At 44.2% G+C, this 14,664-nt stretch overlaps 1 protein-coding gene and 1 long non-coding RNA gene across 3 annotated transcripts in view; one reads left to right on the plus strand and one right to left on the minus strand.

Annotated features, from left to right (window-relative positions):
- The window catches only part of IQCA1 (IQ motif containing with AAA domain 1), a 110,456-nt gene extending 101,046 nt beyond the window's left edge, over positions 1-9,410 (plus strand). The window contains exons 17-19 of one of the 2 annotated variants that reach the window (XM_064515402.1): positions 2,049-2,226; positions 5,383-5,621; positions 9,213-9,410. In XM_064515402.1, the coding sequence (XP_064371472.1) occupies positions 2,049-2,226; positions 5,383-5,621; positions 9,213-9,296 (501 nt within the window). In that variant the 3' untranslated portion in view covers positions 9,297-9,410. Of the gene's footprint in view, positions 1-2,048; positions 2,227-5,382; positions 5,622-8,801; positions 9,159-9,212 lie in introns of those variants that run through there. The other variant, XM_026104704.2, reaches the window with a different exon arrangement.
- The window catches only part of LOC112985803 (uncharacterized), a 76,931-nt gene that overhangs the window by 59,128 nt on the left and 3,139 nt on the right, over positions 1-14,664 (minus strand). The gene's annotated exons all lie outside the window — the stretch shown is intronic.

Genomic DNA, 14,664 nt, shown 5'->3' on the forward strand with positions numbered 1-14,664 from the left:
AATATTTTTTTTGAGAGAGAGAGAGAGATGGGACTTCTGCTCTCCCCAGAAACCTAACACAATCTGCTAATTCTCTTTCTAGCAAAGCTTGATCTACAAAACATCTTAGAAAACATTTGTGCTTCCTTCCAATACATAAAGAGGTGGGAAGCTCAACACCTCTGAGCAGCAAGATGTATATAAATCACAAAGTAATTCAGCCAGCATAAGAGGCATTAAAAGCAAAATAAAAAACATTTCTGTCATTGCTGTGACCAAATCCCTGACAGAGCAAAGGCAGCAGGGCTAGTTACTATTGCAAAGACATATTTGCAATAACAGCTTGTTTAATACAGTCTGGTCTGGAGAAGTCAAGCTCATTACCAAAAACACACTTAAGGCAGCAGAGGCAAAGCTTGGATAAGAACCTGGGAGCTTGCAATTTGAAGTCATGCTTTCAGACAGCAGAGGAGCCCATGCTGTTTAGGGGTGGACAGAGCAACCTCCTTTCTTTCTGGAGAAGAGAAAAGCCAAAATTTCTCCTCTGCCCCAGGGTAAGCCCACTGGCTGTGCATACAGAGCATGCTGCACAGGGATCCCGCTCTCCTGGGAGCGATGGGTGCACGAGAACAAGGAGGGGATGAAAAAACAGCAGCTGGCAGTGGCCCACGGCCACAGAAACAGTTCATCCAAGAGCAAGCATAAATGGGATGTTTTGTCCTGGCAAGCAACATGCCCATGCTCTGAAGACGTAGCTCAGCCCTGGTGCCAAGACATGCTGAACTCTCTACTATCATAATTAGGCAGTTGGCAGTCTTTAAGATGCTCAGCATGACCTTGAAAAAAGAATGAGAAAGCCAGACATACTGTAATTAAGACAAATTTAACTAGAAAATAACTGGGCAACTAACTCAGGGCTTTTGTGATTTTTTTTTTTTTTTTTGATTTCCCAGGTGTCCCTTCTTAGTAGCTTTCACTGCAAAGAGCAGAGCTTTTTTTCCTCCTTTCTGTCAATTGTCTGCTAGCACAGGCAACAGGCAAAAATTGGATCACAGGAATTGGACATGCAATGTAGATTCACAAGTGTGTATTATTACCTTGCAATTGAGAAGGCTTGCATAGTCTCTTCCTTTTTGGCATTAAGGCAGGCCCTCTTTGAATTTCAAGCTAAAGTTTCTCAGGCAGCTGCCTACTGTACAGTAAAAATCGCAAGGTGACCTAGAGTGAGGTGTTCAAGTGAGCATGGGTGACTTGGATGTTTAGTCTCAATCATTTCTGAAAAGGGGCTTTCAAGTTATTAGGCTCTTCTGAATACCATACCCTGTCCTAACCCTGTTGTTCAGTTATAGCTTTATTAACAGCAGCATAACACCACAGCAGTTTGATTAACCCTCTCTAACCACTATTCACTTGAGCATTATCAAGCATAACCGTCCAATAACAGGTTTTGCATGATATTCATCTGTTCTGTAAATGGTATCTGTAATAAAGTGAAATGGTGAATTATTGGAAAGAACTAAATCCTCAGTTCACAGAGCTTGCATTCTCAGATTAGAGCCTCAGCAAGATGAAATCACAGTGGAAATCAGGGAGCCTATTTCCATATTTAAAACACAGGTAGGAGTTAGTAGATCATAATCTCCAAAAGCTGTGAGAATTACAGACAAGGTTACATACCCCAGCAATTTTTCCATCTGATAAAATTCATCAGGTACACAGGTCCAAGTAGTATTTCAAAACCTATTCTGAAGTGAGTCACAACTTCCTGCTGTTCAATATTGGGACCAGCAGACACCACAGTGAAAGACACTAGCACTCAAACCCACAAATGCATAGCAGAAATCAAGAGCTAGCCTGAACTGCACAAGACAACAGCCTTTACTTAGGTTGAGCATCTAGCCTGTTTACACTAAATGCAAATAGTCAACTGAAAAAAGAGCACAAAATCCTCCTGTATGTGGCATGCACTAGGAGTTACTCATGTCTAGAGTTACTTCACCTCATTAACTCTAAACTGTCAGCATTGATAATAACTCTTTCCTCCTTGTATTTACATGTATGCTCTGAAGATGGATCCAAAACGACTGCAAAAAATTCTCCCCAAATTCCTCAAGGCTTTGAAAGCAGAGGACAGAGTGCTGCTAGTGGGAACCACTGAACGTCCCTTCGATGCTGACCTCAGACCTTTCTGCAAAGTTTACCAAAAAATCATTCTGATTCCTAGGCCTGACTATGCTTCAAGATTTGGCAAGTATCTCAAGTCATCCTGATCATTACTAATGCTTAAGATCCAAGCTCATTATGCGGTTATCCTCAAAACTGATCTTCGACTCCTTTTGTACCCCAGGTGGATCTCAATTCTGAAGGTTTAGTTAATACTGATACAGGATCCCCCAAAGATCAAATAAAGTGGGAGTGGAGAGAAGGGGGTAATATTGTTCTGCAGCAACTAAAATTTCCTCATGAGCATGTGCTTAGTGTACACTGAATTAGACCCAAACTGTTATTTTTTCACTGTATGAATAAGATCCAATTTCAGTGCACATTTTCTATTTTAAACTTTTTTTTTTAAACAGGGAATCTCAATTTCCATTATACGTAGCCAGTTTCCAAGTCCTAAACAATACATTTCAGGGCTTTTCCATAAACTGAACCATGTCCAGAAGACTGAGTTTTGTCACTATCAAATTGCACATTTGTACTTACGGATCGTAAAGGAAATTAGAGAGGCATCCAAGATTTTGCTTGCCTAGTCTATCAAATGTTTACAATGATAGACAGGCCCTTGCAAAGTCTGACAAATTTACTGAGTGTCAGATATTGTCTGACAGGCAAAGATTGTAAGAAGAACTGTATCTTTTATTAGACCAACTTAAAGGGCTGGAAAAAAAGCTTTCAGACATGCAAGTTTGTCTTGAGATTTGAATCAGCTTGAAGTCTGCAATAGCTATGCATTAAGATGCTCCAAATTAAGCTTAATAACATGAATGAATTACTGCAAGAAAAAGAGTGGTTTGGCCAAAGTCCTTCTGAAATGCCTCATAGAAGGGCTTTTATTCCCAAAAATGTAAAAAGTTTTTTTCCTGATCATGTCATTTGGTTAATGCTTTTCTGGGTGATAGGGAGTCTGGATGTGATGACTTTCATAAGCAGAAAGGCAGTTCAGGTCCAGTCTAAAGATATGTAGAAAAAAGATTTTGGACTATTCTCAATGGCACCAAACGCCTCCAGTTGGGACTCTAAATAGTACAATTCTTCTTCCAGCATGAATATCCCTGTCCATCACCACATCAAGGAAAACAAACTCCCTTTATGCCACTAATCTCTAGTGGATGATGTCTCAGGAGAAAACGATTAGAAAAACTGCATTCAGTTCGGGGAACTCGCTACATAGTTGTACCTTGACTAAAGCAGACAATATTGCTCCACATATTCACCTTATTACACAAATCACGCAACTGTATTGCGAAGTCCAGTTTTGTACTGGCTTTCAAGGAGGCAGCCAAGGTATTGTGATGATGCATGTTTAGGCAAGCTCAAGACAGGTTTTGACTGCCTAGCACATCGTAAATCTCTCCCACATTCAAAAATGTTCCTAGTGTAGATGGGAAATGGTCTCTGAGCAAGCTAACATGTGTTTCATGTTATGTTACAGCTCTGATAAATTGCTAACAGATAAGAGACATGAGTAGGACCTAGAGAAAGGAGGTGATAGCCATTGAATTTAGCGATGTTCATTCCTGGGGATTGAACCACCACATTCGGGGACTCTTACCACTAATTCAGAGTAAAAAAGAAAGAGCCAAAGGGACCTCAATTAGTAAACCTCAGAATGCCCCAAAAAGTTAACTCTTGATATTTTAAAGCAGATTAAACTTGTAGTTTTAGTTCTTTGACATTGTCCCATTCAAGACAGCAAGTGCCTGGCTTATCCTTTACCTCAGCCTTCCATGAAATATGATGAAAATATCATTCCATTACAGGGCACTCATCTGCTTACAACAATTTCCAGGGCCTGACACTCAATTTGAGAGCTTAAGAAACCCGTTTTGACAGAAAAGCTGTGAAACAACACTTAGAGCCACAGCACTCAAGCTTTCTCTGTTCACTACAACCCTCTATTTTGCTGCAAACCAATATGATCCATTCCACACAGCATGGGAACAGCAAACATGCAATGAAAATCATTGATTCGGGAGATTCAATGTCTTGTACTAGTTTCCTGCTATTAATCAGCCAGCAGGGCAGTATATCCTCTTATGCCTGACCCTACTGCACCAGCAGCACAGTGTATGGCTATGCAGAAGAAATGTTCACTGTTGTGCACATCCATTTCTCTACTGTGAATCAGCAAATCAGCCAGTTATGAGCACAGTTACAAATCGAGTGGAAGATCCCAATTTGCTCGAGTGAAAAATGTTGTACAGAGTTGTCAATAGTTACGGGTACAAGTCCATAGCATCTGCATTACTATCAAAGGAAAACTCAAGCAGGCTTTCTCCGTTACATGCCCCTACATCTAGCAACATTAACTCCCCCCGCCCCAGCATTTCCATACTTGTGTTCAAACACAAGATATTCAAACCACATACTCAGGGACCTCTTTATAATCTCTTTATGCAATAGCTCTTCCTTTGTCTCAGTGTTTTGTTTTTCACATTGGCCTCTAAAGGAAAGCACTGCGATATGGCATGAAAGTTTTACTAAGCTTCTCTGAGGCAGGACCACTCCTTTACAGATAGTAAAACAACAAAAATGCTGTCGTTCCTATTTATTTTGGGGAGCAAAGCCCCGGGTACTTCCCAAACATTAAAAAACCCTTCCATGTCACAGAGGTTTGCACTTAAAAGATGCACCATTTCATTAACAAGCAAAGCACCAACCACACAGACATTTACACCTGGCATTTGCAACATGTGCCTGTATGGCTGGAGGCCTTTGGCTTCTAAGCCAGAAATCAAGTCCCAATAACAGCCTTCAGATCAGGAGTAACCTGTGAAGAAAACAGGCTGTTAATGTAGATACTTAGCTCTGCCCATCCAAATGGGAAAATTTTGGACAAGTTCTCTCTCCATGTATACACACAGACAAATTTAAGTATTTCTTTCCATTTTTATACACATATCCACCTCACATTATGTGCCCTTAATGACTTTCCAAAAATACTGACTGGTAGCCAGCAATGGATCACTAATAGTTTAGGAACAGATGTGCCTAAAGGCCCCTATGCTGCAAGTCTATAGATGAAAGAAACACAGCAAATGAGAGAGATGTTTGAACCTTGGCTTTGCTCACTGATATCCTCTATTTTCCTTTTTCAATATCAAGACATAACAATGTTTCTCCTGCTTTCCTTAATGTATGTCTTTGGTGTTCTCTCCTTTTCTGGGCCTTGATGAACAGTCTTATGGAAACATATCATCCTGCAGAATGGAGGAATCCTCACCAAATCACTGAACATAAGCTGCCTAGCAAAGTTATCTGATGGTTTCACCCAGGGACACATCCTCCAGGCAGTGCAAACTGTCCTGAGTGAACGACGCATCCTGCAGATGACTAAGAAGCCACTGAGGGCTGTTGAGTTCATGACTTCTCTGGCCAGACAAGACCCCGTGTACAAAGAGGAGGAAGAAACATTTAAGGTGATGTTGAGCTATGCCAGCTGGCTGCCTTTTGTTGTCCCCTGCCTTACTCTTGTTCAGGCACATTTGATCTGGGGATCCGCTAACCCTGCTGATGTGGTTGGCACATTGCTGTTTCAATGACGATGTATTGCTCAGAGGCACCGACCACCCCTCTCCCACATTTTGGGATGTTCGAGCGGGAAGTGCCAGGCCAATGGCCACTATTCCAGGCAGCAGCTCTGCCCAGGCAACCTGCCTGGTGCACCACTTCACTCCCAGCTCGCCTAGACCACAGTAGCCTCCACGCGCACAGGTAAACAATGTACATGCCATTGGTACAGTGCTTTGACCTCTTTCTTTTGGAGCTGCCACATTTGGCAAGCCTAGCTATATTTGCTTGGAAAGGCAGAAAACAGACTCTTGGGGTCTTCAAGAAGGTTTTTCAGATAGTTCTAAGAACTACTTTAAACAAGAATTTTCTATGATAAAGCTTTCAGGTTTTGGATTGAAAAAGACTCATTTCTGCCTCAAACCTTTCCCCCTCACACCAGGGCCATAAAATCCTTAGAGCAAAACCTGGTGCACTATATATACACCTCAAATGCACATGGATCATTCTGCAAACAGCTACTTTTTCCACATGTAGCTCAGTAGTATAATTATTCTTTCGTTCCATGGACCAGGATTATTTTTTATGCGGTGGTTAATTCTGCCTTCACTGTATTGCTTTTGGCTTTGCTAGCAATGGGAAAAGTTTACCAGGCTTAAGTACAGTTCTACAATTTATTTGCTATAGTGACTTCAGCATAGCTTAGGGACAGCTGAACTAGGCTTGAACTGGCTCATTTGGATACAACCAGCACAGCTTATCGACACTGACACGGCAGAAAACCCACACAGCGCTCAACTCAGGCTCTTCAAGGCTACTGAACACTAGTGCAGCCATCACCCCTAACGGGGAGGGCAGCCTTGCTGTGCACTAAGGAAAGCCGAAATCAGCCCTCACCAGGGGCCCTAAGTAGGGTAGGGCTTTTGTACTGAAGCTATAGACCCCAAAAAAGCTTTCTCCTCTACCACCGCCACCCCCCCAAAACGTCTGCACAAAAACAGCCAAGTTCTCCTGGCTCAGAGGTTTCCTTTTTGTTCTGCTCTCTGAATACCCTCTGGCTTTGAATCCCCACCGTGCCTTGCACAATAAACAGGATGCAGCTTCTAGCAACTTTGTCCAAGTCTTCTTCCACCACTAACCTAAAGATAAGCACATCCATTTCTCCCAGCCTCGCTGAATACTTTCCAATTTCCATTTAGAGCCATTTGGCTCACTCAGCACAGGCAACATTTGTGATATTTGGCAAATTATTTTTCCTCACGCTTCCTATCTAAACCAATATCTTTCCTCAGGGAATGGCTAATGGTTCAGTGTTGCAGCAAAGACAAAACTCATATCATTCCCAGCTCCAAGCAGTAATCCATTTGTACCCTGAAACATGAGAGCTAGTATTTGGTGTGAGTTTAACTTGCAAATATTATTCCGCTTCTTATAAATGTGCGTGTTTTTTACGGCACAAAGTACACGGGCAGCACTTCATTCTGAACATTGCTAAAATGATATTGCCCTCACTATCCCGTGGCAATCATTAGCATGCATTAATTACAGCCCTGAAGAGAGTATTTCCTTTTATCCATTTTTAATTTGTTTCCCTTAAATGTCATGGAAACTACCCTCAGCACCTGTATTATGGGATAGGGGAAAAAGATTGTCAGAATGGCCTTTTGCATTAACTCCAGTCTCTCCATCTCTTCTCATACAGAAGCCCCTCTCCTTGAGCCTCTAATCATTGTCACTGCTGGGCCATTTCTGTTGCTTTGTTTTGTCCTTTTTGAAGTGAAGTTGCCTAAACTAAAAGCAGGATTCAAAGCAAAGATTAGCACTATGATGAATCTTTGCTTTCTCTTCCCTGGAAACGTGAATTTCCCTGTTTGACATTTATATTCTGCCAGGGCTCCAAAATGAATATAAATAATGCAGAATTTGTGATAATATGATTTCTTCCATTCAATTTACTCAGATTTCTGCCCCAATTATAGGTCCACTTTTTCAAAATCCTAAATTATTGCACCAGTGTGATTGATACAAATCCTTAAATAGAAGTAATGGTAGCCCTAGAGGGGCACAGGGTGGTCCAGCTAGCCCACTAGTTGTGACTGGTACAAAATACTCGAAAGGCACAAGAAAAGCCATACCAAAGAGCTGTGGAGGACATTGCTCCGACAAGGGAAGATTTTTTAGCTCTGGGGCCAGTCGCTTAGTCTTGTGACACCCACAGTTGAGGTGCAAGTGGATTAGTGATAAACGTAACCTTGCAGTCAGAGGGTGACTTACAGGAAAGGGTTATTCTTTCGTGGGGCAGCACATGGATGAACACAGCAAAGAGGGAAAGGCAAGGCATTTTATCAAGCATGTCAACACCCAGTGGTATTTTAATCACCAGTGTAGGCAGGACATTGCTGATACAGGTTTCTGTACGTACCTGTGGGGAAAGACTAGTTCTTACACATTACTAATTTTAAAACACTACCCTCTCCTTCATTTTACATTATCTTTGCACAGCCTAGAACTGCCTTGCTGACATTACAGCCCAGAAGCTTGGCAAGTTTGCAGAGCGACTATACCAAAATCATTTACAAGTCACAGTGCTGTGAACAGGCATCTGAAAGCAATAAACGGGTTTTTAATGTTTGGGGTTTGTTTTGTTTCTTAAGTTCTCTCACTGAAATAAAAAATGTCTGGATTGATTTGCAGAACCATGAGAAGTATACGCTTTGTCTTTTGCCAGATTTCAGACCAGAGGGAGTTTTGACAAGAGCTATATACCTCAGAAATAGGGTTGCTCATAGAAGTTTTAACGTTTCTATAACTATAGCAACACAAACGTTCTAAGCTAAGTGTTCACGTTAATGAGACACACTTCAAGCAAGCAATTGCTATACTTTTTGTTACAATAATGTTCTCAGGAGATCTGAGGATTTCATTTCTGCTCCTCCGCAACCCAGCCAGGATTAAGACTTTCGTAAGGAATGCTCCATTTTACTAGTACAGGGATCCTTAAATGTTCTGTCATGGGTTGTTGTTTGTTTTTTTTTTTTTTTTTTTTTTTTAGTATTATTAAAACATAGACCTGCTTTTCAATTCTCCAGGCTTGGTATGCCAAGACACCACTGGGTAAAGCACGAATCAAAGCACTGGCAGAGAGTGAGGAAGCAGGAAAAGAAAAAGGAAAAGGAAAGGCAAAAGGAAAAAAGGAAGCAAGCAAAGACAAAAAGAAAAAGTAACTTCCTCAAGAATTTTTCAGCTGGCAATACCAGTCACAGCTCCTCTTCACTGGAAAAGGGAGATGTTAGCAGAGCAGGCACTTCAGAGGAATGCACCCCAAATTACAGCTGGTCCAGGAAAAATTATTCATTTCTTACTCTATTTTTTTTTTTTAAAGTTACAGAGTAGGATGAGACATCTATGTGGCATGTAGCGCTCAGAAGATAAGGAGTTAATGACCACTGATATGCTGAAGCATTATTTATTCTGAGAGGTTTTTTTTTTTTTTTTTTTAGGGGGCAGAGGGGTTCATTACTCAGGACTGTACGTCATCAACTTTTAGGCTATACTCATTTATTTCAGCAAATAACTCTCCTTAAAAATTGATGTCATGTTAATGTCTTTCATCACTTTAATATCCTATATGCTTTATAAAACTAACTGCTTTATGTATCTGTAAGTCTAATGCATTACAATCCTCAATAAAACAATTACAGCTATAAAGACTTTTTTTTTTTTAATTAGGATGGATTATAAGACACTTAATGCAATCTACCACAAGCTGAATATTTTACATAGCCACATGAGGACCAAGCACTGTTTTGCCTTGTGACACATTGTCATGGACAGACTTGTGCATGTGGATGTTAGGAGAAAACTTTAAAAAGCAGAAGAGCGAGCAGCAACATGGTCAGGCGGTATTTATTTTGGTGGATGTCCTGAGAATCTATTTTGCAGTACCCAGACAGCTCCCAATAGCATTTGGTACATTTGATAGCGTTCGAGTTGCAGTCTGGTGAACTTTGTGCGCAAAGCAGCAATTTTGGGGGCAAGGTGTTTGTAAGGAATGGTTGAAAGCCCTCCAAAGCTTTGGGGCATCCTCAGTGACACTGCTGGCACCAGCACCACCCTTATGCCAGTGAAGGACCTCGTTCACCAGGGTCTCCTGCAGACCACAGTAAGGACTGGAGCCTGGAGCCACAAATACCCATTTTCACCTCTAACAGCAACATACCTATAGCAACCTGACAATGAGTAACTCGCAATGTATATTTAAGTGGACATATAAGGCACACCATCCCAGGGAGTCCAGGTGCCTCTATACCTTTGCTATACCCAGGCTGGAAAATGCAACATGAGCTGGATTGGATCACTGCAAGAAACTGCTCATTTTTTTCCTCCAGCACAGAATAGGCCAGGATGCAGTCTGAGGAAAACACATCACACCTGTGCTGTGTACACTGCCAGATACAACTCACTTCTGGCATAATCCTGGAGCACAAACAGAGCTTCTGCTCCCTGCTTATTAAGAGGTCTTCCAGGTAAAAAGGAAAGATCACATTTCCAACATTCCTGCATCTTTGTGCTGTGCATCTCCACTCCTTACTCCCCCAATTCCCTGGGCTACAGTAATTTTGCCAAAAAGCATGGTGGCAAGCGACTCACAGAAAGCATGCCCTTACCTGGCAGGTAACACGCCATAGGACAAACTCTGCAGAAAGGGAAAAGCCCACCCAAAAACTTGCTTGAGAAGCTACCCTAACAAAGCAGGGTGGGAAGGGGATTGGACTGAGGGCTTTAAAAACACAGCCTCTCCTACTCACAAGGAGAAAACAACTGGAAAAGGTGAAGTGTGAGTAAAAGCCCGGAAAGATTCCTATAAGCAACTCACTGTACAGAAAGCAATTTAAGTAATCATATCATTGAGCACAGCAGAGGGAACTGGTTAAAGTGTATTTTCCTCTCCCTGAAGGAAGGGAAGAGGGAAGAAGAGGCTGACACGCTCACACAGCACCTGGGATAGAGCCACCCCAACACAGACCTCGTCATCCTCTTTGAGCAGCTACTTTTGGCTGCCCAGTTCAGGGCTCACCCTGGATTTTCACCTCCAAGGCTGCACCTCCTCCAAGCCTGCCGAGGGGGTCCAAGGCAGGAGAGAGGAGATGCTTCCTAGACCTCCTCTGTGCAAAACCCAAGACCCATCTTTGTGCACACAAGTCCTTTTGCCCAGGCTCCAGCAGTAATTGGGCTGCTGGAGCCTCATCGTGAGCTACGCAAGGGGATGCTGTGAGAGGAGCTGCCAGGCCCTGGATTCAGTCACTCCCGATGGAGCAGCTACAAAATTTGGCCTCCCTTTCTTTATTCTTTCTTTGCAGATGCTTGCTTGCAGCAGGCTGCCAGTTTCACAAATTTGGCAGCTCCAAATTAAAAGAGGGACTCTTCAACTACCCTCAGTGAGGAGAGCCGGGCTGTCAAAGGAGATGGCAGGGTTTGTATTAAAAGCCTCCTAGCCTCTCTCATCTGCAACAAAACTAATCTGGGTAATTCTGTCCTCAATCTTGCAGACACAGGAATACTCCTCTCCACAACAGGTTTGACAGTAGAATATGATGTGATGAAAAGACTGCATTTCAGTTGGATGTAAGCAAGACCATTAAATAATATGTCAGCAGGTTCAATCCAATCTCAACAGCGCAGTAACACGCTGACTGGCAACGTGCACCTCCGGGGGCACGACTGCCCCCAGGCAGAAAGGATGCAGGAGTACTGCCTCCACCTTGCACCTTCCCAGGTGCACTTAGAGCCAAAGCCTGCAGTTTTCCTCCAGTATTCGCCAGCTTACAGGGGAAAAAACACTGGAGCAATTTATCCTCTAGGTGTAACCTGCAATGATGGGGGGAACAAGGAGCAATTTTAAGGCTATTTATAATTATTATTACAGAAAGTGCAGCTACTTGAAAACGAAGCCGTTGCATCAAGCAGAGCCAGCACACAGTAATTTCGTGTCAGTGGACAAACTATTCAATTAAGTGGCCCTGGCTGGACCTCCAACATCCGTCCCACCGCAAGGCTAGCGGCACTCCCATGAGCAGCACCACTGGAGGTGTTCTGCCAGGCCTGGGTCTCAGCAGGAAAAGAGAGGATTGTGGCTATGTTAAGCCCAGCTGCAGGTCCCAGATGCACCATCTGGGGAAGGAGAACACCTGCATCGGCTCAGCACCAAGACCCATTGCAGCAAAGAGGGTGCCAGGCTGGGTCGCCTCCCTCCCGCTGCTGGTGGTGATGGGCGCTAGTCCAGCAGCACCAGCAAAGTTGAGAAAAGAAGCTGTCGCGCTCATTTATATATGTAAGTGATCTAGAGAATTATCGGCTAAATTATTTAAATGTCCTATTACTATTAAATTACTGGGCATTCATTGTAAGAACAGTCATAATACAGTAACTAATTTGGTATTAATGTGAATGTCAGCATTTCATTGCAGTTATTTTGTACTTCATCATAAGATAATTTACCAATAAATTAATTGGCTTAATTGCTTCCTAGAAACCCAGGAGAACTACATATGACATGACTTTTGAAGAGCGTTCACACTCACTCCCTGTCTTTCCTCCTCAGCCCCAGCAAGGAGAAACCACCACCCCCAGCCCGCAAAGCACTCGGGCTCCCAGCATTGGGAAGGAGCCATCAGGAAAGAGGGAGCAAAATATGACTTCACTCTCCCAGAAGCAATAAAGCCTTGGCACACCCTGGCCCTGTGGATTTTCATGTGCTTTAAATAGAGCCTCTGAGGCCGGGTGCAATCCTGCGGTTTGGAGCAGGAGCCTAGGAGTTGGTGCCAGGGCTTGGGAGCAAGCGGAGAGACCTTTGCAGACTGCCTAACCCAGTGCCGGGGATCCAGCAAGGACAGCCAGCCCAGACCTCGGCAGCTATCCAGAAAGATCTCTGATACCAGGAATCCCAAATCCCCATCACTTGCACATTAGCCAAACCACCCAACTCCAGAACTCAGACTACAGCAAACCCCTGCTCCAGCTTACCCAGGTAGGAAAGAAGTTACAAGTTCCCTGCCACAAGGCTCAGCCTCAGTCCTATTTTGGAGGTCTGAGCAGGACAAGTGCCATAATCACACATTTTTCCATGTTTAGGGTAAATAAGACACTGCCTCAGATGAGATGCCTGCAAACAGATTTAAATACCATCTGTCAGCCCAAGAAACACGAGCAGTTTGCCATAGCACTTGGAACAGGCTGCATAAGAAACCAAAAGCACGTGGAGCCTTGGATCATAAGGAGTCCAGCAGGAGAGCGAACGCAGGGAGGTCACTCAGGGCTGGTAAGTCCATAAAACCTTGCTCATACCAAAAACCACACACAAGCTGGTGTGCAAGTACACAACTGCCTGGCCAGTGAGGGAAAGTCCGCATTGCAGTTCTCGTCATGCTGAGACTTCATCCCCTAGCAAGGTGTGCTGCTTCTACCAGAAGGATAGAGCAGCAGCAATACAACCACCCTTGGGCATAATATCATCAGCTTTGAGGCATAACATTATCTTTTGCAGGCATAACATCAGTTCAATTTATTCCCCCCAAAACAAGTTACCCACCAGCCATCACCCCCATGAAGTTCTCCCAGCCACACCACGGGCAGAGACCAGCCTGACCAAGGTCCCTTGGCAGCCCCAGGCACCGACTCTGCCAGCACCCACGTCCTAAATTTCAGCAGCAAGTCTCCAAAATGTTAGCCCAAGTGTGTGCAGCAGTTTTTCCCTCCAGAGGCCTACAGCATGGACAGACGCCACGCAAAAAGCCTCAAGAGAGGCTACCAAGGGCAACAGCACAGTAGGAACAGAATAGATTGTTTCCACCAAGATGAGGAGCTTTTGGGTTTTGCCACCCGCAGGATCCTCTCCCACGGCCACAGGATGGGCTGAGCATCCTTTAGCAACTAAACTTTGCTTCTGTGGGATGCTGAGGGCAATGGCCACAGCTCATCACCCCACACACCTGGAAAACCAGGAGAGAGGAGACAACCCACAGGTGGATGGATGAGGCTCAGCCACCACCTCACCACCACCTCTCCAAAACAGCACCCTGCTCCAGCAGTGCTGCCCATGGTCTGGGGAAAAGCCCAAATCCCAGGCAAAGGGGTCAAAAAAGCCCTCAGTGCAGGCAGCAACCCGGCAGCACAGGCTTCTGGCCATGCCAGCTCTGAACTGCAGCTCACGGGATCCCATCTGACCTTGAGCTTCTGGACCCAAAGCAACTCCGCTAGCAGATCACATGAGCAAACCGGGGGGCGAGAGGAGGGCAGCAGCTACACCCTTGCAGCAGGGAGGTTTTAAAACAGCCCTCGCTAAGTAAAAAGCGGCACACACACCATGAAGTCATGCTTTCTCAATGCGCCTCGGGTATTATTAGATCCCTGGCTTATGTCAAGGGCTCAGGTTATGCTGCTGGGGCCAGAGCCCCTTAATCAGACACTAACTCCTGTTAAAAGCCATGCCAACACTTGTCCCCGCTCCCTGCCAACTCCTCAGGAGCTATTTTTCCCTGGTAGCCTGGATGGGCTGACGCAGAGCCGGGGCCACGGGGCCTGCCGGAAAGCCACCGCCTCCCACACCGGGATTTTCACCGCCAGCCCTGCAGGATTCAGGCAATTACAGCAAATCTCCACAAGTTTCCCCCACTCCGCTCTCCAAGGGCTTAGTGAAAATTTACTGCTGTTTTCTCAAGAACGAGCTGGAAAATGCTCCATCAGGAGCATTGTGTATAAGGACAGTTATTTTCCAGTTTCTCCGTTTAAGCTTTTTTTTAAATAAAGCCATGGGTCTCCCTTGCAAAGCATGGAGCAGCCTGCCCAGGACCACGCTTTGGCACTCGTCTCCATCAGGGCCAAACTCACTGGAGTGCAAAGTGCTGCTAAATCTTTATTTATGGCAATCTACCACCTCACAGTGATCCCGGGCAG

The sequence above is a fragment of the Dromaius novaehollandiae genome, chromosome 7 (genome assembly GCF_036370855.1).
Source record: "Dromaius novaehollandiae isolate bDroNov1 chromosome 7, bDroNov1.hap1, whole genome shotgun sequence".
NCBI classification, from domain to species: Eukaryota; Metazoa; Chordata; class Aves; order Casuariiformes; family Dromaiidae; genus Dromaius; species Dromaius novaehollandiae.